Source organism: Nelumbo lutea, chromosome 5 (assembly GCF_056320005.1).
Source record: "Nelumbo lutea isolate HS-2025 chromosome 5, American lotus-T2T, whole genome shotgun sequence".
NCBI lineage: Eukaryota > Viridiplantae > Streptophyta > Magnoliopsida > Proteales > Nelumbonaceae > Nelumbo > Nelumbo lutea.
The window spans coordinates 13,547,419-13,572,774 of record NC_142688.1 but is presented as its reverse complement, the minus strand read 5'-3'; the positions used below and the strand labels follow the sequence as shown (position 1 = coordinate 13,572,774).

The window sequence follows — 25,356 nt, the reverse complement described above, 5'->3', positions numbered from 1 at the left end:
CCCTTGATGAAAGAATGTTCCCAGTTGCAATGTTGGGAGAGAAAGGGCGTAGAAAATATCGTTAATCTGGGAGAAGTTTCCTTTGGTTTTGTTCTCGTCGTTGAAAAAATTTTTTAGACCAAAATATGATTTATTCTCCAAATAAAATGCTTCCGCGGTTTCGCCTTTTTTAATTTGTTTGTTGAATATAGGAAGGCAGCCTGATTTTAGAAAGTTTCGCCATTTCTCCTTACTGTGAAGGTATGAAACAAAAACACAAAAAGAGAAACGACACAAAGGACCCGATTTTCCTCTTAACATCGTCGTCCGATACAAAAATAATAAACTTTACCTCGTTTACAGCAAATAGGTGGTGTGAGAGTGTGAGGTGAGGGTGATGATTATAATGCTGAGACATGGTTAATTAAGGTTAACTTGAATAGAAAACACAGCTGTATACAACGACACTATACAGCTGTCCTGTCGAGAAGCTAGTTTAGATACTTAGCTCAACAGCTCCACCGATGAGAACTCAGAACCTGTTCAATAGATAAATAGAGCCATAAAGAAAAAAGCAACAGTTCAGAAGCTGCGGAACCAATCTGTAACATCTCTTTCGCTTTCTGAGCCTTAGAGACTCAGGCAGATTCGTCTCTCTCTCTTTAACGGCGGCGGAAAGCTGTGGTGCGCCTTTCCGGTTCCTCTTTTTCTTTCCTCGTCTACAAAACCAGATGCTAACAGATGGCAGTGCACCACGTGCACTCTCTCTCGCTTCAATTCTTCTTGCCGTGTGGGACCCGCAAACTCATATTTGACAACCTGGCAGCATGACATGAGCCACCGGCACGTGCGGCTAATTTGGCTAATGGCTTGGCATTTAGTCAATACTGAATACTCAATAGTCTCCACCAAGCTTAAACCCTGAAGTGACTGACTGGAGCCGATGACTCCAGCTGAAGAACTAGCGCAGCCCTTGCCAAAATCCATTCCAATACTTGGGTTGGGTGTACATGAGATGCGAATGTTCCCATCCTCACATGCGCTTACCCTCTCTGTGACTCTATAAATAGAGTCTTGCGTTTCTTGGCTACATAACAATGGTAATCACCAACCAATACTCAAGCTGATAATTTCTTGAAGCCCAATTTTCTCTCTTAATTTCTTGCTCTGTCTCTCTGGTTATATCCCCCTCATGGTCATGGCTGACTATTACAGCTACAGGGCTGTTCTCGCTTCGCTTCTTATCTCTCTTCTTGTTCTTCAACTTGCTCAAGCTGATAACATGGTAAACTTTCAACTTATGGCGATACGCAGATTCACTTAAAGAAAAAGGGTAAATTTTCTGATCACTCTCTCTCTCTCTCTCTGGCTCTGTGTATGGAGCTGCTTGCAGGTTAGCAGTGGCAATGGCAACGGCACACAGAGCTCTCCCCCCAACACCATAGGTACTAATCTCACCTACATTTTATATATTACATACAGAGCAGTGAACAGAAGTCGTCAGATGAAAGAAAACGATCGATCATGGGGGAGGATCCCAGACCCAAGTTGCTATTGCTATGGTGATCTGCTTAACAAATAATAATTAATTTTATATATATATGTGGAATTTCAGATTGTGGTGCAGCATGTGCGACGAGGTGCAGCTTATCATCGAGGCCTCGGCTGTGCAATAGGGCTTGTGGGACTTGCTGCTACCGGTGCAAATGCGTCCCTCCGGGCACCTCCGGCAACCTTGAGGTCTGCCCCTGTTACGCCAACATGACAACCCGCGACAACCTACGCAAATGCCCTTAACCAACTCAGTCCTCAGGGATGGAAAGCTTTTTTTATTAAAAACCCTCTTTGGAGAATGATAGATTAGAGACCGTCAATTCATCTCTTCTTCTTCTTTTTTTATTAAAAACCCTCTTTGCAGCTTAATCAATTAATGATTTAATGTAATTTCTGTTTTCCGATGAATGGTCGCAAACTCACAATTGCAATTGAGACATGGGCCTTTTTAACCACCTTGTGGGGTGTAAGATGCATGCTTTTAATTAGTTCCGACCTGGTGGTAGCCAAATGGTCCCTAACCCTCCAGTTACGGAATTTTAACAGACTTGTCTATATAACAAGGAAGTATTATAGGAAAAAGAATCTTAAGTGGGTGGTAGGTGAACCACTAGAAATTATAAAATAACAGAGCTTAAAAATGGACCTGATTGAATTCAGAATTTCAGATAGTGGTGGTATACCCGAATCCAGTCCATTACACACCGGGAATATCCGAAATTCTGAATTTGATTTATTATCTTGTAATTCCATTACACATGATTCCAATTTCACTGTGAATACCAAAAAAAAAAAAGGTTTAAATGAATCGAATCAATCAAGTAAATGGTTTACTTTAATCTATTATTGGTGAAGGAAAGATTATTGGGTTTCACTTGTTAAGAGTTCTATAAAGATAGATTAGGTAGATTGATCAAGTAAAGAAGAGTGGGCCCATTGCTTGAATAAAACATGAATCGGTGTGTAAGGGGGCATAACGTTGTTAATCTCAAGATGGGTAATGATGTTGACTGGGTCCCAACAAACCAGCTCCACTGAAGGCCCACCATGCCAAGGCCCAGAAAAGTTGGCGTCTGTGCTGTCCCTCCAGAGAGGCAGGTGCCATTTGAGACCCTGCAGGGTGTTGGTACTGACTGTCTCATGACAGCTTCATCAGGATCTTTGTTTCTTATTGGATCCAACAATGACGTTGGAAAAGTTTCTGTTTATGTACGCCCGCCAGGGCCCAAGCCCAATTAAACAAACGAGAAGGATCCCTAATTTTGGTTCATTTTAATTTCAGGTTTTAGTGTTTTACTTTTATTTTGGTTCAACCATATTCGATATTCCATTGTACCGCAATCAAAGAGGGGCAAAACCAGCTAAAACATAAAATAGAAGGGTTTAAGCTTTAAACCAAATGTAGACTCAATTCATTCACACTCCCATACTTTTGTACCGATACAAAATTACACTACGCATGGACATAAATTTTGATTAGGTTGGAGTGGGGGTAATTCACGGGAGTAGAGGGTACAAATTTACCCAAGGCTCCGTTTGTTTCTAGTGCAAATCTGAACTTGATGCAAATTTAATTTGCATCTAGTTCAGTTTAATTTGATTAAGTTTGTATTTTTACTAGATGCAAAGTTTGCTCTTGCCTCTTCTCTCATTTGTATCCATTGGCAGTGTAAATTTTGCATCTGAAAAATCGATACAAAATTTCCACTATTTTCTCTAATTATGACTCTCTCTTATATAAAGTGAAGATCACATCAATTTGGTTCTTACCTTACTCCTTCCAAGTCCTAAACGAAGGACCTTCCTCCAATGTCCAATCACTTTTATGTAAATTGGGACCATATCGTTTTACTTCCTATTTAATTTCTTATCAGACTAAGGTGAAATCTGGGCCAGATTTACATTCAGCCCATTTTCACTTTTTTTGCATTTACACTAGTGAAATTTGCACTGTTAATGAATTAAGGCCCTTCGGGAGGAAATCAGCTGCACTGACCGAGTTACTAAAACTAACTTTAGTGGAAAATGGATTTATTAACTGCAGGATTAAAGTGTACTAGGATTTTTCAGGTTTTTTTTTTTTTTTTTTTCCAAATAAAGCTTTTAGGCTTTCAATTAGGCTCATCTTGCAAAGCCATGTGGCAGCTGCATGAAAGACCTCCCAAATGGCACTCTTCTGGAAGAGGGCTGAAGTGAAGCGACTTTTGGCTTTCCGATGTGGGCCCCACACACACATATCCTGTGAGCCATATGTAGTGAAAAATCCGGACAGTCCAAATTGGCCATTAATCAGTAATTTGAAGGAGGAACGTGTGGGTGTGTCCATTTGAACCTCTATGAATAATTTATCCTGAGCGCTTCAAAACAGCTGAATCAGCCCCTTCCAAACGGGACCTAATTAATAGATAAACACGACACATAGTGAGGATGACGTAAACACAAACACAATTACAATATTACATACGGGTGCTGATGTAGTAGGCACGTTAGATAAGTGCAATGAATGAGCATGTAATAGTTGTGTGTGACACATGCTTTAATTAATGTGTCTTTTGTCCAAACGTTTTTGCTTGGTTAGATAGGAATTAGTCATTATTTTATTATTTTTGTTGAAATAATTAAAAATAAAAAAATGAAAAAGTAAAACCTGAACATGTTGGAAGTTAGGATTCATTTACATTTTTCTTTATTATTGTTTTTTATTTTTAATTATTTTGAGAAAAATAATAAAATAATAGATAATTTCTGTCTAACGGAACAAAAGTATTAGAATGAAAGGTGCATTAACTAGGACATGTGTTACACAGCTATTATGTGCTTACGGGTCCAGATGTAGTAGGCACGTTAAGTAATTACCATGAGTGAACATGTAATAGTTGTGTGACACATGTCTTAGTTAATGCACATTTCATTCTAATGTTTTTGTTCCGTTAGGCAGAAACTATCTATTATTTTATTATTTTTGTCAAAATAATTAAAAATAAAAAACAATAAAAAAGAAAAACATAAATGAGTCCCAACTCTCAACATATTTAAGTTTTATTTTTTCATTATTTTTATTATTTTAATAAAAATAACAAAATAATAAATAATTTCTTTGTAATAGAACAAAAACATTTGAACGAAAGACAGATTAAGTGAAGAATGTATGACACAACTATTAAAACGTGCCTACTACTCCGGGCCCATTACATACTCCCCCCCTCCGTCCCTCACCGACCATATCAACGTCTTGGAAGTAACAGTCCTAAGTCCTAATTCAATAATTCAAGCCAAAGCTACGTGTGTACTGCATATATATGCATGCACGTGCATATTGAGTGACAGGTCTGTCCATTTCCCTATCCCTCTCTCTCGATCGTCTTCTTCAACAAACACTACACTACACTCAAAGTGGTTCGTTCAATTCCACAAACTCACAGCTGTACCTCATCAGTCCAGGCCCATTACAGCTGTGTGGGCCCCCACTAGACATCTGTGTTTGTGCCCATGGAAATTAAAAGTAGCCTCCTTTAATTTATAATCTCTCGCATAATATGAATGAGCTCAAATTTTCCTAGTTTTGAAGGAGGAAATTGAAACAAAGATATTACTATAACCAAACGACTCCTAACTTTTGTCTTAATTAATGCGATGAAAGAAGCTGAGGCTGAGACAAATCCCTGCGGAATGGGGTAGTAATGTGGAGTACCGAGTCTGGTAGTGATCTGCTAGGTTGACACCACATGTTCACACTTGCTCTTTATTACTTCTTCTTCTTCTGTTATTTTTTTTTCCTGATCGACGATTCTGCTTACATGACAACTGGTACGTCCGGATAAAGATAGAGAATGTTCCCGTCCTCGCATGCGCCTCCCCGACGTCTCTCTCTCTCTCTGTCAGTAGTGTATGTTGATTGTGCTATAAATACGACGCTAGCATCTTGGCAAAACCTTGAAAACCCATCAGCAGGTTTCCTCTCTGTTTGTCTCTGATATCTCCATTTTTGCCATGGCTGTTAACAGGGCTTGCTTTGCTTCATTTGTCATCATCTCCCTTGTTGTTCTTCATCTAGTTGAAGCTGATCGAATGGTAAATGCTTAACTTATCTTAACTTGCAAATTAAGCCTTCTCATATCAGTCATCAATTACTAAGAGGCATTCAATTCCTGCTGGTACATGACACGGATGAGTTGCAGTTGAGCAGTACAGAAGGTGCAGAAAGCTATTCATCGAACGCCATAGGTACGTATATTATTATGTTTTTTGCTTTGTTAATTTGTGTTGGAAGAAATTTGAAGTTAGAGAAGGGAGTTGCTTACATATTTACATATGGGATTCTAATTTTCTTTTTCTTGGGGTGGGGAGGAAATTGTAGATTGTGGTGCAGCATGTGCAGCGAGATGTAGGTTATCTTCGAGGCCGCGACTCTGCAAGAGGGCATGTGCAACCTGCTGCTACAGATGCAACTGCGTCCCACCTGGCACCTCCGGCAACGAAGAGGTCTGCCCTTGCTATGCCAGTATGACCACTCGTGGCAACCAGCACAAGTGTCCTTAACTATTAATTTCAATCAAATCACTCTTCATTCCTTACATTATTAGCTTTACTAGCTACTTGTTTATTTAGAAAATAAGAAACGATGGACCCCCGGCCTTCTCTAGCTTCTTCAAAATAAAATGCTTGAAATAATAATAATTATGGTATTTATTACCTACTGTTTGTGATTATTGTCCCTGTCTGTATTTGCTGGCTTAAAATGTGGAAAGATGTAAGGGTGATCTGGTAATTTTCTTTTGGAAGATCTAATAAGACGATGTGAGTTTTTGTACAGTTTGAAGATTGTTTGGTTAAGACACATCTATTTGTATGTCTTTTCGTATAAAAGATGAGTTGAAAAAAAAAAAAATGAAAAACTCCATTAAAACTTCTCAAAAATAACCTGAAATGGGCTTCCCTATTATTAGATTTCTAAAAAACCCAGCAACCCACACAAAAAGACAAAAAGACACGCCAAATAAAACCGTAATCATCATTAGATGTCCAAAGATGGATATCGTTCACCGCAGCTCTCCTTGTATTAGGTATGATGATCGAGTTCTTGCTGAACTAAGAAATCAAAGAGATAGCCACCACAATCCACAGACCCCCGAGGGTGAAAGCCCTCCATTTTCACCAAAGAGATTATTTGAGGCGGATCAAATTAAGAGATAGAATTGAAGGTACCAACACAACATTGAGGCGGGTCAAAGACTAGAATTAGGTACCAACACAACATCCTAAAGATTCTGATTTAACCAAGACAGATGGGTGTCAAACCGTTCACCATTACAATTAAGGACAACCCCAGCTTGCCAAAAGAGATTATTTGCGCAATTTGATGCAATCTGTTTCCGATTGAAACTTAATTTGCTTTGATTGCGAACGTTTAGCAAAGTCAATACCTATTGGCCCATATTGGCCCTTGGGAAATAAAGACGATCCAACAGACCAGACTGATCAGTACTTTTTATTCTTTGAAAATGCTTCTTTTGAAATTATGCGGACAAAATGGATGTGTGAAACAGAGTAAAAGGCACGAAGGCACATGTCTGCCACTCCGAATCTCTTCCCCACTTACTGTTCGCACATCCATACTCAGTACATGACCCGCTTTGGTCACTAGTTTTGGTCTAGGGCAATTTAAAATAATAATAATAATAATAAATAAAAACGGTCAGAAACTATTGTGTGAATCTATAGATCAATTGTTTGATCACTTAAGTCAACGGATCTTGACCAAGTCGATGTTTTTTGACAAAAAAACAGTTTAGAAATAAAACTAAACCGATTATTTGAATGGTTGAACAGTTTTTGGGCCAAACGGTCCAACTGTTTGGATCAAAGATGCTTTGAAAATTATGATTCAAATAGAAGAACTTGACCATAGTTCATTCATTATCATAACCTCGCTGTCACTACAACATTAATCATTCATGTGAATGGGCTCCAAACCTGACAGGAGACTGTTTGTGCCAACAGGCTGAGGGTGATCAAACTCTGTTCTAACAGCAGCGAATCCGTTGATAACAACTAGGTTCTATCCTTAAAAAAAAAAAAGAAAAAAGAAAAATAAAAAAAACTAGGTTCCAACTACTAATAAGTCACTCTATGCTATATTAGGGGTGACAGTTTCTCGGTGGTTTGGGATCCGGAAAGGGCCATATATAGCATATCAGTTGTCAGCATAAGATATCCGTGGCGAAAAAATACCCATGTAGGGCTATCCTTCAACTTTTGTGAGGGAGTGTGTTAGAGTATATAAGAGTCTCATCTAAAATAATTTTATTTTGGAGGGAGCTACACAGGAGTGCCCATCCCCAAACCGCAAACCCCCTTAAGTCCCCTACTGGGGGGTAGTAATGGTAAGTCGGTAATGGATCCCACGTCTCGGTAAAGCTGTAGCCATGGATGCACCAACTTGCAACTGGGCCACCAACCAGTTGGTCCACCTAACACTAGGGGTGCAAGTTGGGAACCCGATTTGAAGAATTTACACTGTATTGAAAGCTCAGGCCCATTGAAATCTTAACAATTTCCCAATTCAAGTCCGTCCAAATTGCACTCTTAATTAGCAGCTTCCAAGGCTTAAGCTTTTAGGTTAAATGGTTTATTGGAATTCAGCTTAGTAGGCACAACATAAGTAAGCACATAAAATGAGCACTTAATAAATATTTTGACAACCGTCAAAAGTGGATTTTAATTTTTTTTCTAGGGTGGGCTGAGGGTATTTTAAGGGATAAGTGTCAAAAAAATTTTCAAGTGCTCATTGAATGTGCTTATGATTCACTATGATACTGGAGAAGGTTCACATTTCCTAAATTGAAATTGTGAGTACATGAAATTATGATTCACTATGATACTTGAGAAGGTTCACATTTCCTAAAATGGAAATTGTGAGTACATGAAATTATGATTCACTATGATACTGGAGAAGCTTAGAATCAATCAACCAGTACATGAAATTATCATATTTTTCCAGTATCATAATATAGGGGGAAATCAAATTTAGGTTTTTTAAAAAATTTAACTCTCTCTTCTCTTTCTCATTAACTCCTTTAATTATCTCTCATCATTAATTCATCTTTAACTCTCTCTTCTCTCTCATTAACTCATTTAATTATCTCTCCTCATTAATGATTCCATTAACTCTTTCTCCTCCAATAACTCACTCCACTAATTTTCTCTCCTCTCAATTACTCCATTAAATCACTTTTTTTCTATTTTTTTATTCTTCTTTATTCTTCTTTATTTTTATTTTATTCTCTCTTATCTCATCATTAATCCAATAAACCAAGAGAAATTTGCTTAGGGGTGATCATTTCAGTCCAGCCCCATCAGGCCCAGATATTTTAGGGCCAAGTTGGGCCTAATACTTCAAGGCTTGCATGGGCCCAACTGTTTAAAAATTAGTTAATAAAAATATCATAAATAGTTAAATCACCTAAAAATAACAGAGAGAGAGAGAGAGAGAGAGAGAGAGAGAGAGAGAGAGAGAGAGAGAGAGAGAGAGAGAGAGAGAGAGTTTTACTCTCATCCAATTTTTTATTTCATTTTGAATTCTATTTAATTGGTTAGTTGTTAGAAAATTATAATTTGAAACATAATAACTAAAGTTAATAAAAATATTAAACCTTAGCAAGTTATTACCTAGCAATTATTAAAATTTAGTAAATTAATAAAATTAGTAGTTCATAAATTAAAAATGAAAATACATTTGAATTCTATTTAAAAAAATAATATTGATGGGATAATTAAAATTGATAATAAAAGTAACTAAATATTAAAAGTAATAAAACAAATCATTTGTATTTCACATAAAAATCATAAAACCTAATTGAAATAATAAAACTAATAATGGCCCAATTAGAAATGTCCTAAGACCCCTTCTATGGTTCTACTTAAGGATGACCATTTATAACTTAGCCCAACCCAACTAGACCTATAAATGTTCTAGCTCAAGCAACTATTTTATTGTGAGCTAGGTCTAATTTGAATTTGCACCAAGCCCACACATAATGTGGGCAATAGGGCTGTAAATGGATTGGATTCAAATCTATTCCTATCCAACTACATCTGATTATGAAATTTATAGTTATGCATCCGCATCTAATTATTATGTTGGATTCTAGATCCACAACTATTTTATTGTGTTTAAATTGAGCAAAATTTTAAAAAGTTTTAAAAACTAATTATTTTTAAAGTATATATGTAAAATAAATGTATATAAATATAAAAATATAAAATATTAAATTTATCAATTGTATACTTTATATAGACACACATAATATCTATATGTATACATAATTTTACTACATATATACATAAAGTAATAATTCTTTATTAGACTTAGATTTTAATCAGACTAAGTGGTGTTAAATCCACATCCAATATAATTATTAACTAGGTGCAAGTTCTAACATTTAAAATTCTTAATCTAGGATTACCAGATTCACAGTCTATTTGGGTATTAGATTTTCAAAGTCCAATGACAGCTCCAGGACAACGCCCAAGCTAAGAAACCCCTAAGCTTGACCTAAAAATTATATACATATATGGTAAATATTATTATATAATATTTAGATAACACATTTTATATTAATATATAGATAGGAATACAAATTTTAATTTAAAAAAATCATAGTTTTATAATTAACACGAGTAAGCCTATCCCTATCCCAGGTCGAGACAAATATTATTTACGTTTGAGGTGTGTGCCAGGCTGTCTTAGGCAACTTTAAAAGTTGGTAATACACTATCAAAATCTAGCCCAAAATCTTTTATTTTATTTTATTTTATTTTTGATTCATTGGGCTACACAATCGGGGTAGCCCACCCCCATAGCTCATTTGATTTCAATATTATCCAACAATAGTTAACAACCTAAAAATAATATATTCATGGATTGTATTCAATTTGGTTCAGTTCAATTACTAATGTCACATTGCTGTTAGGGGTGCAATTTAGGTGGGCTAAGTCAAGTTATGGATGAACCCAAGCCTAACTTGAAGTCTTAAACCTATGAATAAAAAAAAAGTCTTAAACCTTGAGCTTAAGCTTAGATTAATTTAATTATGACTAAAAAAGTTAATTTATAGATTAACTTAATTATGACTACAACATAATTTTATGTATTTACTAATATTTAAGTATTTTAAATATTTAAATAATATTTACAAAAAGTTGTAACATATAATCATTTATGAAATAAAATGAATAATATAGAACACTAATAGATAATATGAAAAAATAATTATTTTATTAAGTAATTAATAGTAATTTATTATTTTTGTAAAAAAATATTAGTATAGTTAATCTAAATTACTAAATTATGAAATTATTTGTATAACAAATTAATAAAATAAAGATTATTTATTTTAAACGACATTACATAATTATTAAATTATCAGTATCTTGTGGGACCACTATACTGTATTACTGTGCATTGACACCTCACGATATGGCGGTATATGTGGCCATTCCCATATAGCGACTTTAATTAAAATAAAACAAAAATACAAAAAATTCCCAACGGCTAGTTTCGAGCGCTTTACGAAGAGTTTCCATCTCTCTACACGCTCTAAGCCTCTAACGGTAACATTACCGTTGGAGCCACGTTTCAAATCTTTTTTAACCACACACAATTGTGCCTTAACATGCCATCTTTATATTTGTGTTCACTTTCCGATTTCTCTTTGTATTCAGTGTTCATTTTCGCCTTTCCCCTCCTTATCGTAATACAGTTCCCGGGCAAAAAAGCACACAATCCTCCTGCCAACAATGGAGACTCCATCATCAACGAGAAGGGTTACAACAAGATCACAAACCTCAGCCGCAATGAACAACATCCCCATTGCAAGTATGTCATTAATCGGAAATTCTACTGCAACGAATCTTTAGGTTTTCCTCTTCTCATTGGAATTTCTGTGTTTTTCTTTCTTTTCAGGGAAGAACGAAGAATCTGAAAAGGTACTATCAAGACAAAGAAATGGTAAATCCGATCGATCGGCGCTCTTTGACATCACGAATGATTCCCCCATTGTTGGGCTTGCTACGGGAAGCTTGCAAACCCCTTCATCCCTTGCCAAGAAGAGGAGTCTACCGAAGCATACACCAGGTTCCGGCGAGGCCTTACTCCGATGTCAGGTAAAGACACTCCTTCAAAAGGTCGAAGAAGAAGCGGAGATGTCGAAGCTGTCCTTGGAGCATCGCCCATTTCTCCACCTACATAGCGTCGTAAGCTCGCCATCTGGGCTTCTAGCCCCAACTCCAGCAAACACACCCCAAGTCCCCAATCTCTCCTGCAATGACGATATCAAATTGAATCCAAATGGGCTCTTGGCTTCTTCAACTCTGTCCGAAGTAGTAGATCAATCTATTGTTACCCAGGTTAGACCGATCAATCTTGATTTCAGTCATTTAATGTTTTAATTATATCTTTCTAGTTTTGCCTTCTTTCTTTCTTATCGACAATTTTTATTTATCTCCAGCAGTCGGACACGGACATGGTTGGAACAATAGAAGAGACTCTTGAATCTGAAAAGAGTCTCATCACTCGATCATTACTGCTGGATTTCTCTGAAAAATCAGAAATGCCTGATTCCTCAGAATGCTCATCTGTATTGACATACCAAGAAGGGACTGATGACCGTCCAGAGAAATCAATCGATGAAGACGACTCTTCAGTTTGGTCTTGTCAGGCTAACGCAAGTAGTATTAAAGATGAAGACGAAGGTGAAGACATCAATGAAGAAGATTACGTTGAAGAAGAAGAAGAAGAAGAAGAAGAAGAAGAACATTACAATGGAGAGGAAGAAGAAGATGAAGAAATTGGATCATTTGTGGATGAACTCTGCGAAGGGCTGAGCAAGATGAATGTGGGGGAGAAGAGAATGCCAGAGTTTACAGGGAAGCATACTCGATTTGTTTACAACAACGATGACGAGATAGAAGGAGAAGAGGAGGTTACAGAGACGAAAGCTGCAGCATCGCCTGGTATCGTCCACCTCAAGGGTATACCCGCACCACGAGGAAAGCATCTTCGCTTCCCCGAGGAAGAGGACTAAAAGGAAATAGGATTCCCGCACCACGAGGAAAGCATCTTCGCTTCCCCGAGGATTTTGATGATGGGGAGGGACGATTATCTTTCTTTTGTCTCTGTGTCTTCCTCGACACAATTTTTGTTTTTTGTTTTTTTTTTTTGACTTGGGCTTGGGAATTCTGTCATCTGTGTGTCGTTCTACAATCCAAAATGAGATGAATTCTATTTTCCATTAATAAAAAAACAGGGCTAAACCCAACAGTTTTTTGCTTTCCTATATTAATATCTAATTTGTGTATGCGCGGTGGAACACTGGACACTAGCTACCTCAAACAATTGTTGATTGGACCTGACGACTTGTTTTATTCCAATTTGATGCTTTCTAAAAAAGATTTTCATTTCTTTTTTATTTCTCTGTTTTATTCCAATTTGATTGAAGACCTGACGACTTGTTCCGCTTTTCATTTTCATTTCTCTGTTTTTCATCATGCTGCTTTGCGAATTGTGAGGACAGAGACCATGAAAACATGGCAAAAAAGACATAAATGGGATTTCTGACGATAAGATCAGATCAGCTGTGTTCTCAGCAGTGTACACATACTTTCATATTAAAAAAATTCCTGGAAGTGAGTGAACTTTGCCTTGCAAGAAAGGAAAAGCTAAACTTTGGTAGAAATCTTCGTTCTTCCCTGCAAGAAAGGAAAAGTTAAATTTGTTACATGTTTGTTGAGTAATTCGGTTGGGTATAAATCTTACTGCCTCGATCAGTTTTAGCTGTGGTCTGGGGTGGACCACCCCATCATGTATGTCTTATTTTATATTAAACTATACATTATGCTATATAAATATAATATGCCACATATTATATCTATCATTTTGTATTGGAAGAATGGGAAAAATTCTCGATTAATATCTGTAAAAAGACATAAATGCCTTTCAAGTGTTACTTAATTTTCTTTATTAACCAGTTAAATATTAACAAAAATTAACAGATCTAAATTCTTGTCTTTTTTGATCAAGAAAGTTGGTGTCATGTTGAGTGGGTATTTTGGTGATCCCAACTTTTTTAAATAAAAGAGACAAGACAAGAATATGAAACTGTTTAATTTTTTGTCAATGTTTAGATGATTGATAAAGAAAATTAGATGACACTCTAAGACATTTATATCTTCTAGATCTTATTAGCATAGGTTAGGCTATTCGGTTAGGCCCGGCATCGTCCAATCAACCGACAATGTTGTAATATTGTCCAATCAAAAACTAATTAATATTTTAATTTGAAATAATTAGGACACATCCCATTAGGCACATCTTTGAACAGACAAAGGAGATCGTCATTGGGTACCGTGAACAAAGAAATATCATACAAGTCGAAATTCAAAATAGAAGGTTACTTTCGTTTTCTAAAAGAGGTGATTTTTTGGGGGGTAAAGAGTACTTGCTTCAAGAAACACTGGAAAAGGAAAAAAAAAACATTTCGAAAATGTTCTCCCTTTGTATAAAAAATGGGATATGCTCATTTGCCTGAATCTAATATAAATTTTGCATTCAGTTAAATAAATGTATGTGGTTTGTGCTTAGAAATTTTTAATGAAAATAACGATAGTAAATAATATGTTTTTTGAAATTTTTTATATTTTCATATCTATAAAAAATATTTTTATTTGATGCATTTAATTTTTATTAATATAATGAATATATGATATTAGAGAAGTGTGCAAATGTTTTTTATAAATTTTTAGATTTTTTAATATTTTTGTATTTTTTTATTTTTTTCAATTTTCATTATTATTTAGGAATAATTTAAGTTCAGTCCACCTCAGAATTCATAATGGCGTAAGATTCCCAATTCATTAGAGGGAATGGTGTTTTATAGGGGGTTGGAGATAAATAAATTTGGGGAATTAATTTATGAATTCTAAGGTAGAATAGATTATAAAAAGGCCTATTATTTAACTATAGGATGAACTTTTAAATTACCCCTACTATCTAGCTAATCGATAAACTATACTTTGACTATTTAACTATTATCTTAAATTGTTTCTAACAATTATAATCACTATTAAATTATAATGAAGTGTCCCTTTTGCCTCTCTCTCTCTCACACTCTCTCCCCTTCTTCCCCTTCGTTCTCCCGCGTTCCTTTCCCCTGTTTTATCACGCCACTGCAACTGTAGTGGCAGATTTAAACTCAGCAATGCCTCCCCCGTTTTGGTTTGTCTTTTCTTCTTTCCCTTATCCCATTTTTCCTCTCCCCACATTCTCCCTCTCTATCCCTTTTCTTGTATCTTCACCACGGCGGATTTGGATCTGGCAGTCCATCCCCTCCAGTATAACCGAGTCAAATTAACCTTTTGAAAATCACATCTCTCTCTCTCTTGATCAAAAGTAGGGCGGTTTCTTGACCACACTCAACATCTATCGAAGCAAACATTTCCCGATCACAAAAGTAGGAAACCGAGCAACTCGAGCCTTGAGATATCTGTCTCTACAAGCTCAATGTCGAAACCCCAGATCTCCCGGCTCTCGATTTCACACTCTTCCTGAGATTTGAAAGTAGATTTGGGCCTGGGCAAAACGGAGCGGTGAGAGAAGCAGAACATAAGAGCAGCAAGAAAAATCAAGGCAAAGGAGACTAAGGGCCCTGATAGATCTCCGTGGCGGGTCCCCAATTCCTTTCCTTCAAGGGTTTTGGTTTTCAAATGATATGAAAGAGTGAAGATCACCTCTGCAAAAATTTAGAGGAATATTAGGAGATGTGATTTCTTGTTTTCGTGTGTTTCTACTGGTGTCTCTCTCTCGTCGGTGCCATTTATAATGTCAGGTCCTTGAGACGCCGCTGCACCCTTTGGAAGGACCGTTTAACCCGAGAAACAGAGCATCATCTCTCTCTCTCTCGCAGGTGTCGGTTAGAAACTTAGAATGTCAGGTTTAGGTCCTTAGATGATGGTGGTGATCCGAGTTCAACGCTGCCAGATCCAGCTCCCCCTCGCTAAACGCTGCCAGATCCTCTCCCTGCATGGTGGAGCTTGAACACTTACTGTGAGGGCCCAACTGCTGCCATTGTTGGAAATCCCACACCCGTCCCGCTGGCTAGTTGCTGCCATGCCGGAAATCCCAAAATGTCAGACAAACACCATTCCCTCTCTGAGCCATATCCGTCTTCATTCTCTTTCATATAAAGTATGAGCCATATCAGTTTACTTTCCATCTTACTCCTTGGTAAACAAATAGAATAATACAGTCTAACGTGAAACAAAAACAAAAGTTAACCAGAATCGACATGCACTCATGCATATTTACACCAGTGCAAATTTGAAACATTCTATTGGATGGGTGGTTTGAATTGATAAGCTCAGTCCATACTTTGGCCCTACCGGTAGTCACCTGTAACCAGTAGGATTGACTACTAATAAGTCTAAAATCGACCATGTTTGCAACCAATGATATCCAGTAGTAAAGATGATCACTTCTAAAACCCATAAAAGAAAGTTAAAAAAAAATCACTTCACATCCCTCCAAAATTGGATGGCCATAACAAAACTTTTAGAAACACAAGCTCTCTATGGTATGATAAGTGGGCCTTTATGTACATCTTACTAATGCATAACAAATACACACACTCACACAAAATAAAAAAGCAATACTGACATTCTTGCTTTTACACAATAGAGTAGATCACTAATTCAACTTAGGAAAATGACTAGCATTCTTCTTGTTTTGATTTTTATTGAAAATTCATACATTAAATCATAGTTATGGTCACATCTCACCCATAAATTGTAAAAAACGTATAAGTTCAATCAATTATTATAAGAATAAATAATGTGATACATCTAATTTCCTTTTGTTTGTTTGTTCACAAGGCAATGCCATTTCTCTAGTTTTTTCACTTAGAAAACACTTCAGACCAAGTGTGTTTGTCTTTGCACATTTTGATCAACAGTCTCAAATTGTTTTCCATCACAAGCTTCTTCCGTTCCACATCTCTCTAACAGATTTCTACTTTTCTTTATGACTGTTTAAATCACCTATTGGGCTAACTACTTAAACTTTATTTTTTCTCTCTATTAATTGAGAGTAAATACCAGCAAACAACTAGTGTATGTTTATGTATGCAGCTCTTGAAAGAAAGGAAACGATATCAAACAAATAGTTACATACAATTCTTGGATTTCTTTGCTCTATATGTACAAATGGGACTCATGAAAGAGACATGTCCAACTTTGTAATTTGGTGTCATTAATGGGTCCTACCCTGTTTGGTGAAACTTCCAAGAGTTGCATATGCTTGTTTGATACCTGAGAACTATGAACAAAGTGGGACCTGTTTTGTCTTGTGTGCCTTTTTGCAAGGTTTTTTTTTTTTTTTTTAAATTCATATCTGCTTCTTTTTTGTGGGTTAATTTAGAACAATTGATATTTAAATAAAGAATGTAATCCACCTTAGGTGCATTATTATTTAAGCGATTAAATTCTTGAGAATGAACCCGGATCTTCTACCCACGAACTCTTCTCACATCTCTACCCACAGGACATTACAGACGTGTATTAGGAATATCTTCTTTGTCATTCATGAGGAGATATTCCAAATAGTGTCTTGTGGGTAAGGATGTGGGAAGAATATATTGGTAAGTGGAAGTTGAATATAAAGAGGACCTCATGGGCACAAGTTTTCTTTGAATAGCATTTGTTCTATCTTCTCTAGTTGTAAGTGAAAATTTAGAAGTAACCTTATTTGTTATTCTTGCAACAAAATATGGGTGAGATACCATAGCTATATGATGGAAAGTTATATAAGCGCTCATGACTAATTAAATAAAAATGTAATATTATAATGAGGGCAGTTTTATCCTAACAGCAAGAAGGAGTAGGAATAGAGCTGCCAGCAAAAACATGCTAACACACTCTTAGCACAACAATCCAGCCGTATATCGGGAATATCTTAATTTAGCAGCAAGCAAGCTCCTTCATGTAGAAGTTTTAGAAGGTCAGTACCACTGAAATTGAATAACTTGGTTAGAGCAATGGTTAGATAAGAAGTCAAGCACAGCCAAATGACTAATTAGAGGCCTTTGCTTACAAAGCTTTACTCTATAACCAACCAACCATGGTTAAGCTACTAATAGAATTTCAGCATTAAGTTGAACTTTAGATGGCCTAACCTTGTCTGTTGTTTTTGACTTCTTAGATTTCAAGATACCTAGAGTTAATGGTGGGTCCAGATCCTCTATGCATGCGACACATGGCCATTGACAAGAACTGAGCAAAGCTTTCAGCAAAAGGCATTATCCGTGTTTGGGCCCAAACCCAAACCCACCAACCATTGATACATGTGTTTGGGCCCAAACCCCAACAGAGGGCCCACTTTTAAGTGGATCGTGGATCAAACATTTTTCCAAATAATTTAATAATACAAACCATCCAAATTCCAAAATGGAAGTGATTGATTGCAAAAGTAAGATAGGAAGAATCGGCCAACTTGACTTTTTGTTGTGCTATACCCTATATGCTGCCGATGAACGATCTTATCTCATCTCATCTCAGTCTCATTCTCACCGGAGAAATGAGAAATCTATTCGGCAGCGGGCAGCGGGGGCAGTGTGTGTGGGCACACCAAAGTACCGAAAGTACCGAAGTCGAAACGCCAAACACCAACATAAATACTGTTTTAAATTAGTCATGTTGTATGTACCCACATTGAATTATGGAAATGGAATTCATTCAATTCGAGGAAGTCTTCGTCTTTTCCTTTGAATAATAGCGTTTCCCGTAATTTCCCGGTATCTACTTGAAAAGGGACAACAACCAAAGAAAGTCACGCTGCACACATGACTCTCTCTCTCTCTCTCTGCCACGCCGAGGTGCAGACTGAGAAACGAATCATCATATCCCTCCCCTCTCTCTCTCTCTCTCTCTCTCTTCTCGTGTCGCAGAGATTTGAGAGGAGCGTATCAGAGCCGTCCAACGGAGCAAAATTGCATGGGCCGACACGTGGGATCCTTACACGTTGGCAGCTTGGAGAATTAAAAAATATGACTATTCCGACGTGGTCGACACGTGCGTTATGATTGTCGGAGGTTTCCGTGAAGATCCAATGACTCATGTGAAGCGGTTCATTTAAGCCGTCGATCATCGAATGACGCACGGGAAGGCCTTAGAGCTAGAGCCTAAAGGGGTGGGGCTGTAGAGAAATTGTATATCTGTGAAAGGGAAGTTCAGGACTCGGGAGTCAGGAGGAGGAGAAAGAAAGAGAGGCCGGCGTGTAAGGCATTGAAACGCCATTTTGTTTGTGCGAAAGCTTCGGCTTTGCCTTCTTGAGCTTGAAAGACCTGTCTCTGTCTCTGGATGCTAATCATCTCATTTTTTTGTTAATGGTCCTCGGTTTAAAGGTTGTTCCATCTTCTTTTCTGTTTTTTCGCAATCTTTCTCTTTTCCTGTTTGCTGATTATGGTTCAGAGAAAGCTTGAATTCAAGTTGGTGGGTTTTGAGCGATGAGTTGAATGAGGTTTGTTTTTGAAATATTTTCTCGATGGACTCGAGTAGAAGATCTGAAGTAAGAAAAAAGATATAAAAGATGGATCTCTTGTTCTCTGCGAAAAACTTGGTATGTTTAAGCGTGGAGATTCAAAGGTTTCGGAGATGTGGCTACTGTTCTTGGACATTTGTGGATTAATGGGTGTTATTTATTCGACGAGATCCGGTCCATTCCTGAAGGATTTCTCACGGGTGTTTCGAGCTTTTCCTAAGCTTTTCCTTTTCCCCACTTCTTTTTTCTCGTGAGATTTTTATCTGTGCCATTTTCGTCCATCTTTATCTTTTGGTGCTTTAGTTCGTGAAGAACCCGATTCTTCTAAACGCAAGGGATGAATTTGCCTTTTTCTTTTCCTGTCATCTTTTGTGACTTTTCGGGTATTCACTTTACGTTTTTTTATTTTTTTTTCTAGTTTTTCTCATTAACCGTTAATTTGAGCTTCTGTAGTCTCAGACAAGCTACAGAGGGGGTAAAAGAAGTAGGGAGACAGAGAAGCAGGGATATCTGGCAACGAATCGAGTTTCTTTTCGTTGTAACACCCAGAATCCTCACCTCCCCCCTTTCAGTTTTCTTTCCGGCGGTTTTTCCGGTAGAAAACCAAACACATCTCCGCGCGATTGTTTCTTCTTTTATTTACTCTAACCGATAATCTCGCCTTTCAACTCGCTTACATTTCGTTGTTGTTAAGTTCTTCGCGTGCACTCTGTTTCGTGTCTATTCCACATAGGTACTGATATAGAGAAAGAATCAAAACAGATATTTTTTTTTCGCAACTCTGATTATTCCTTCTCCTTTTTCTCTCATTGAAGGTGCTCGAGAAGAAAGATCGGGAGGTCCCTTTCGGATGTTTATTTATCCATCTTACTGAGTTGGGTTCAATCCATTGGAGCCGTGGAAAGTTTTATCCGTCGATGACAGTGGCCCAGAAATGGACAAGGTTCGAGAGGTGAAGCGTGGAACTAGTCGGTTCTCACCCACAAGGCGACCGAACAAGCAATCTGGACGCAGGCTAGCCTCCGGTAAATGAAGTATTATTACCTAATTCTCCCTCATTTCCGAACGAATTAACCTCTGAGGAAAAGAAAAGACAAACTTTCGCTGTTTGTCTTTATTTGTTTGTTATCGGTTCGTCGTGGGCTCTGTCATAGATAACGGATAATACGTCCACCTCGTTTATTCCTTCCCACTTTTATTACTTGGTTGTATTTTTGTGGATTCTCTCTCTCTCTCTCTCTCTCTCTCAATTTTGGGTAAGTTGTGGGTTTCTCTTTTATTAATCTTTCACTTGTTTATCTGCAGCTCTGAATAGTGGTGGTGATGATAATGTGGATTTATTGGAGAGACCAAAGAAGGAGAAAGTTTTAAGTGTGGTGGGTAAAGCGAGTCCGAGCAACGAAGACAGCGAAATGGGTGGTGGGTCTGAAGGAGAAGAAGAGCATTGCCGGGCGCCACCGCCGGCGTCGAGTGCTGGTGGCTGTAAGAAACTGAGGCTCCATAGAAAGGTGGGTTTCAGGGCTGTACACGAGAATCAGATGCTGATAGTCGCAGACAAATACGAAACTTATGGTTTCTAATCCTATTCAGTTCATTCTTTTCAGCCATTCGATGACTGCACTGCGGTCGATCCTGCCGCTGTTCCGCGTAAACTACGGTCAGGTGTGCAATGTGTGAACTAGAAACGGAATAATAATAATAATAACCTCAGTTTTTCTTTCTTTTTTATTTTATTTTATTTTGCTTAAGCCGATTTTCCTAACACGAATAATATATTTTGCCTAAAAGTGACCTGACATCGCTGAATTTCAGATACGTGCTTTTTAGTCAGATTTTATGAGAATTGTTCGTGCTCTCTTCGTTTTTCTTTTAAAAGAACCTAAAGAGTCGTAACTGTGTTCGCAACTGTATTTTTTTTGTCTTTTTCACCAGGATTTTGGAGGTGGCAAAGCATCGGAATATCCTGCATACTTTTTTTTTTTCAATTATTTATTATTTATAAAAATTTATGGATAACTGTATTTGGATTTGCTGCAGCTATGCAGCAGAAGCGAAACCGGGAATCAATATCGCCACCAAAGCCAGATGCAAAGAAGCCACATTCCATGCCCAATGGAATCGAATCGCCTCAGATAAATGGTTCAAAGAAATATAAGCAGAACTTGGTTAGTCAATCTTTATTTTCTTCTTCTCCTGGGCAATCAATCTCTTTTTCTTTCTCGCATGTGGGTTCTGAGTGGTTTAAGTCGTTTCTCCAGAAGCAAGATGGGGATTCAGAGCAATCCCCAAGTCAGGCGGGACCAATTACCAAAGATGAGGAAGAAGTGGTTGAGACTTTATATGCTTTGGCTACATCGATGCCCAACAATAAGCCTATTAAGGGCACCACGGATCAGAAATCTACAGAGTCCGCGGAGTGTTCAATCCCAGTTTCCAAAGGTCTCAATTTACTTCTCTCTCTAGTTTTCTGGTTTACTAAGTTAAGAGTTTTTTAAATGATTCTGCAGCTACAAAAGAGGAGCCCGAGAATGCTCCACGTGCTACCACTGCTGAAGTTACCAATATTTCTTCCAATGGAGGAGGTTCGCCTGGAGAACTTGCAAGAGACAACCCATTACGGCAATCTTCTATTCCAGAAGGGTCCTGTATTCTGGAGGGCCAGAAATTTGATCTAGGATCAGATTGTTCCTTAGTTGCTCAAGCAATTCCGCCAGGCCAGGAACGTACAGACAAGTCTAATCCGGAATATATAGATTACAAGCTTTTGTGCAAAGCGTCTTCCTTGGAGGTTCCATCGGAACTACGCTCTGAGGCCAGGTACTTCACTTCTTTGTTAAATCTATGTAGTCGTAGACGGTGGGGCGCTTATACAAGGGGGTTTGTAGTTAATTTTTAATAGTCGATTGAATTGACCTCTGTCCGTTTGATCTGCAGAGTAATGCAATCCAAAGAGGATGTAGCTCAGGCTTGTGGAAGAAAAACAGAGAACATGTTATGGCCAGTATGCTTCCGTCTCAACATTTAATAAACCACAATATCACATTTTCTTCCAGGGAATACGCTTGGATTCAAAATGGTTGACTTGGGTTATTTCTCAGGCTGCAGCTGTTTCGATGAAACCTGAACAACATCACCCCATCAATGAGAACATGGACAGTGGGAAACGTCTTGCATGTAAAGAAGGTATGGTCCTATCTTGTTATTATGCCAATTTTATAAGTTGGACATCTCAAATTTGCTGATAATCCACAATCTGATGTTCATATCAAAAAAGGAGCTCCATCTTTGTGGCCTGGTTTGTGCACATCAGGGTCGTGTGGTGTGGGAATTCGGAGTCCCTTAGAACGGTCTCTCTCTCTCTCTCTCTCTCTCTCTCTCTCTCTCTGGGTTTCCTTCATCATTCCATTCTTTTTCACCAACATATGCAAAGATGGTTCTTTTCAGGCCCTCATCAACCAAAGCTCCATTTTGGCTGGATGCTGCTACTTGTGTCACCAGACCTGATGTCTCTGTAAATGGTGTTTTAACTGAAAAGGTGAAGAGAATGTTTAGTACACGAATATGCTCACTTTTTTTTTTTTTTTTTTCTCGTTTACAGACTCGCAGCGTTATTTATTTCTCAACACTAATTAAGGCTACACTGTGTTGTAAAGGCTTTGCCAGGTATAGTTGATAGAAGGAAATCGTGGAAGAAATGTGCGGCTCATGTTTATATCAGTCGTCTCATCCGGGCATACCAGAATGCAGAGAAAAGTGTCAAGTTTCCTGTTCTTCCTGATCAATTGAAAGTAAAAGAAGAAACGAGGTCAGGTGGAGTCAGGAATGGTTTAAGTGGAGCTACTACTTCCTCGAGCAACACATACAGTTATGCTGCTGGGAAAAGTCTGAATGAAGCTATAATTGGCATTCAACCAGACAAGATGCTTCAGCAAGATCAGCCGCAAACTTCTGTAGCAACTGAAATTCTCAGTTCACAGAAGCTGGTAGGATCATATTCATTACCCACTAATGCCTTTCTCATACCTTTTATTCTGATTCTTGTGAATTGTGATTAACCCAACGATTTTTTTTTTTTTTTTTTTGGGGGGGGGGTGTGTTTGGCAGAATTGTGATTTTCTGTCCTTGTCAGCCGGCTACAGTGGTTTGGAAAGCAACAGCAATAACAACAAAAATAAAGGCAAAAATACTAGTAATAATAATCCAATAGGAAATGGCTTGGAATCCCCCACGCAACTCCGTCCCCCTTACCTCCATTCTCTTGTCCAACCTCCTTTAGTGCCCTTATCATTTCCCCCTAACCGCTATTCCAACTGCTCTCCATATACGGACCAGCTTACTGCAGCAACAGCGGCGCAGCAGGTTTGTCTTTATATCCTTTGCTTCTTGCATAAATTGTAGAAATTTGGGGTTACCTTGTCGGTTTAGGATTTTTTTTTTTCAAGCTAAATGAGTCCCAACTTCTTGTGGGCATACCTGATTGGTGGGTTACAGGTGAAAACTATACCTGATTGGTGTTGATGGGCATATGGCCACAGGCCAAGATAAACAGTCTATCATATGGTTGGCCGATAAACAGTGCTGAAGTTAGCTACATTTGATGGATGTTTAACAATGTTTTCCGTGTCTTTTTATGAAGCTTACAACTAAAGGTGCTCATGACACGGTTGGTTTTGTTTTTAAAACTAAAACAACTACCACATCACTAAATTGTTTTTAAAAACAAAAACTAATACATTAACAAAATACGGCGGGGGGGGGGGGGTAAAAACAAAAATCAATCATGTTGAACCCCCTAAGCTCTCTTATGGCCAGTTGGCCACTTAGATACACATGGACCCAACATAAACAGAGTTGGGATCTCCTGCCAACAAATCACGTTCCAGTACTCTATCAACAATGTGCAGTGTTGGATCATGTTGGTAGGGTGTTGAAACGTATTTTATTGGCAGGGGATACAGACAAGCGTTTTGGTTTCAAACTTCTTCACTGATTCGATCATCCATTCGGGTCCAATCTTACCACTGTTTGGACCAGCTTTTGTACTGTAATGAACCAATCAGCCAAACCAAGGGTGCTTCATAGAGGAAAAAAAAAACAGGAGACGAATTGGCTATTATTGTGGTGTTCTAACCAACAAATTATTGTTCGACCAATGAGAAGTTGATTTCACATTTGATGTTGGTTCCTAGGTCCAGTTACAGATACCTCAATATCTTGGCAATCCGTTCTATGGACTGCAATACCCAGGCCATGCTGGGCCGGCAAAGCAGCAGATGTGGGCAGCTCACCTGGCGGGGATACCTGGATGTCAGCTCTCAAAATGGCAGAACGGAATATATGATTCCACTTCACAAGTCTCCTCTCACGCCGTTCTGTCTACTTCCTCTCCCCCACTGGAGGTGATTGGCGCCAAGTTCCCTCCCAGTACGCAACAGCAGCCCTTTCCTGTCTCCTCTTCCTTATCCTCCAATATGGTGAGGAGGCAGCAGCACCATCCCCCAGGTGGCTATGATCAGGGTGGTGGTGGATTTCGCGCAAACAGTTCATCTCACTTGCAGATACTCTGCAACGCTGAGCAATTGTAACTGGAATGAGATGGGAACTGGGTTATCACATTGACATTGTTTTATTTGTTTCTGCATGGATCAACCATTTGACTTGGGCATTCTTCCATACTACATAGGAGTGGATGCTACTACAAATACGAGTTCTGGTACGCTGTTTAAGGCTTGGAGTGGAGGATAATGGATCATAACTCAGCAAGCAGCGAGCGATGAACCTTAATATTATAGCCTTGTACCAAGGGGGAGAAAAGAGAAAGGAGGAAATAGAAATGCTGCGCAATGGTAGGATTAAACCAAGACCCAATTAACAGCACAAGGGTCTCCAGGAATCTTGTGTAGATGTAAAGCATACCGTGGCCACCAAAAAAACATTTAAAACATAATTTTTCTATCGGGTGGTTGCCCTGCAGTTTCTCTAATTCCTACTGAATTTTTAGGAATCAACAAATTTTCACTTGGACTATGAATAACAAGAACAGCACTTTGAGATTAAAGAGTTAATACCTTCCGGATTGAAGGATGCCCATAAACGCACGTAGGAGGGCGGGGTGGTGGTGGTGGTGGCTTGAAGTTGCAAATTTCCTTTTTACCGTGTTTATTTTCTTGATTGGTCCTGGTATTCTTTCTTCCATTACGATGCTACCCTGTGAATTAAGGTGCATCTCAAAGCTA

The 25,356-nt window shown here is 38.1% G+C and overlaps 4 protein-coding genes and 1 long non-coding RNA gene across 16 annotated transcripts; 4 read left to right on the top strand and 1 right to left on the bottom strand.

The window, feature by feature from the left end:
• The first annotated feature begins 1,059 nt into the window (after positions 1-1,059).
• On the top strand, positions 1,060-1,937 carry LOC148850458 (gibberellin-regulated protein 1-like). Its single transcript, XM_088943765.1, has 3 exons — positions 1,060-1,264; positions 1,373-1,424; positions 1,595-1,937. The coding sequence occupies exons 1-3, from the start codon at positions 1,172-1,174 to the stop codon at positions 1,774-1,776; spliced, it is 327 nt and encodes a 108-aa protein (XP_088799891.1). The 5' UTR covers positions 1,060-1,171; the 3' UTR covers positions 1,777-1,937.
• Positions 1,938-5,097: 3,160 nt separating this feature from the next.
• On the top strand, positions 5,098-6,345 carry LOC148850457 (snakin-2-like). Of its 3 annotated transcripts, none has more exons than XM_088947647.1 (4): positions 5,098-5,419; positions 5,538-5,604; positions 5,712-5,757; positions 5,891-6,345. In XM_088947647.1, exons 1-4 carry the CDS (start codon positions 5,364-5,366, stop codon positions 6,070-6,072), a joined length of 351 nt encoding a protein of 116 aa, XP_088803773.1. In that variant the 5' UTR covers positions 5,098-5,363; the 3' UTR covers positions 6,073-6,345. The 3 variants fall into 3 exon arrangements, with proteins under 3 accessions (XP_088803773.1, XP_088803774.1, XP_088803775.1); XM_088947648.1 differs by having other exon boundaries at positions 5,152-5,410; XM_088947649.1 differs by lacking the exon at positions 5,098-5,419 and having other exon boundaries at positions 5,447-5,604.
• A 4,703-nt stretch (positions 6,346-11,048) lies between these two features.
• Positions 11,049-12,869, top strand: LOC148850456 (uncharacterized). 2 transcript variants are annotated; one of them, XM_088946654.1, is made up of 3 exons: positions 11,049-11,410; positions 11,498-11,940; positions 12,042-12,869. In XM_088946654.1, exons 1-3 carry the CDS (start codon positions 11,332-11,334, stop codon positions 12,615-12,617), a joined length of 1,098 nt encoding a protein of 365 aa, XP_088802780.1. In that variant the 5' UTR covers positions 11,049-11,331; the 3' UTR covers positions 12,618-12,869. The 2 variants fall into 2 exon arrangements, with proteins under 2 accessions (XP_088802780.1, XP_088802781.1); XM_088946655.1 differs by having other exon boundaries at positions 11,208-11,410; positions 12,045-12,869.
• Positions 12,870-18,739: 5,870 nt separating this feature from the next.
• LOC148850455 (uncharacterized) lies at positions 18,740-25,178 on the top strand. Of its 9 annotated transcripts, XM_088943753.1 has the most exons (15): positions 18,740-18,983; positions 19,936-20,145; positions 20,426-20,628; positions 20,725-20,782; positions 21,158-21,285; positions 21,379-21,559; positions 21,628-21,937; positions 22,055-22,121; positions 22,219-22,303; positions 22,395-22,467; positions 22,565-22,655; positions 22,774-23,103; positions 23,225-23,479; positions 24,310-24,519; positions 24,804-25,178. In XM_088943753.1, exons 2-15 carry the CDS (start codon positions 20,055-20,057, stop codon positions 24,873-24,875), a joined length of 2,154 nt encoding a protein of 717 aa, XP_088799879.1. In that variant the 5' UTR covers positions 18,740-18,983; positions 19,936-20,054; the 3' UTR covers positions 24,876-25,178. The 9 variants fall into 9 exon arrangements, with proteins under 9 accessions (XP_088799879.1, XP_088799881.1, XP_088799875.1 ...); XM_088943755.1 differs by lacking the exon at positions 24,310-24,519; XM_088943749.1 differs by having other exon boundaries at positions 24,310-25,178.
• On the bottom strand, positions 24,202-25,328 carry LOC148850454 (uncharacterized). The gene is made up of 2 exons (XR_016099046.1): positions 25,189-25,328; positions 24,202-24,691 (listed from the first exon to the last, which is right to left on the bottom strand). It is a non-coding gene; the product is annotated as an uncharacterized LOC148850454 (long non-coding RNA).
• Positions 25,329-25,356: the final 28 nt, after the last annotated feature.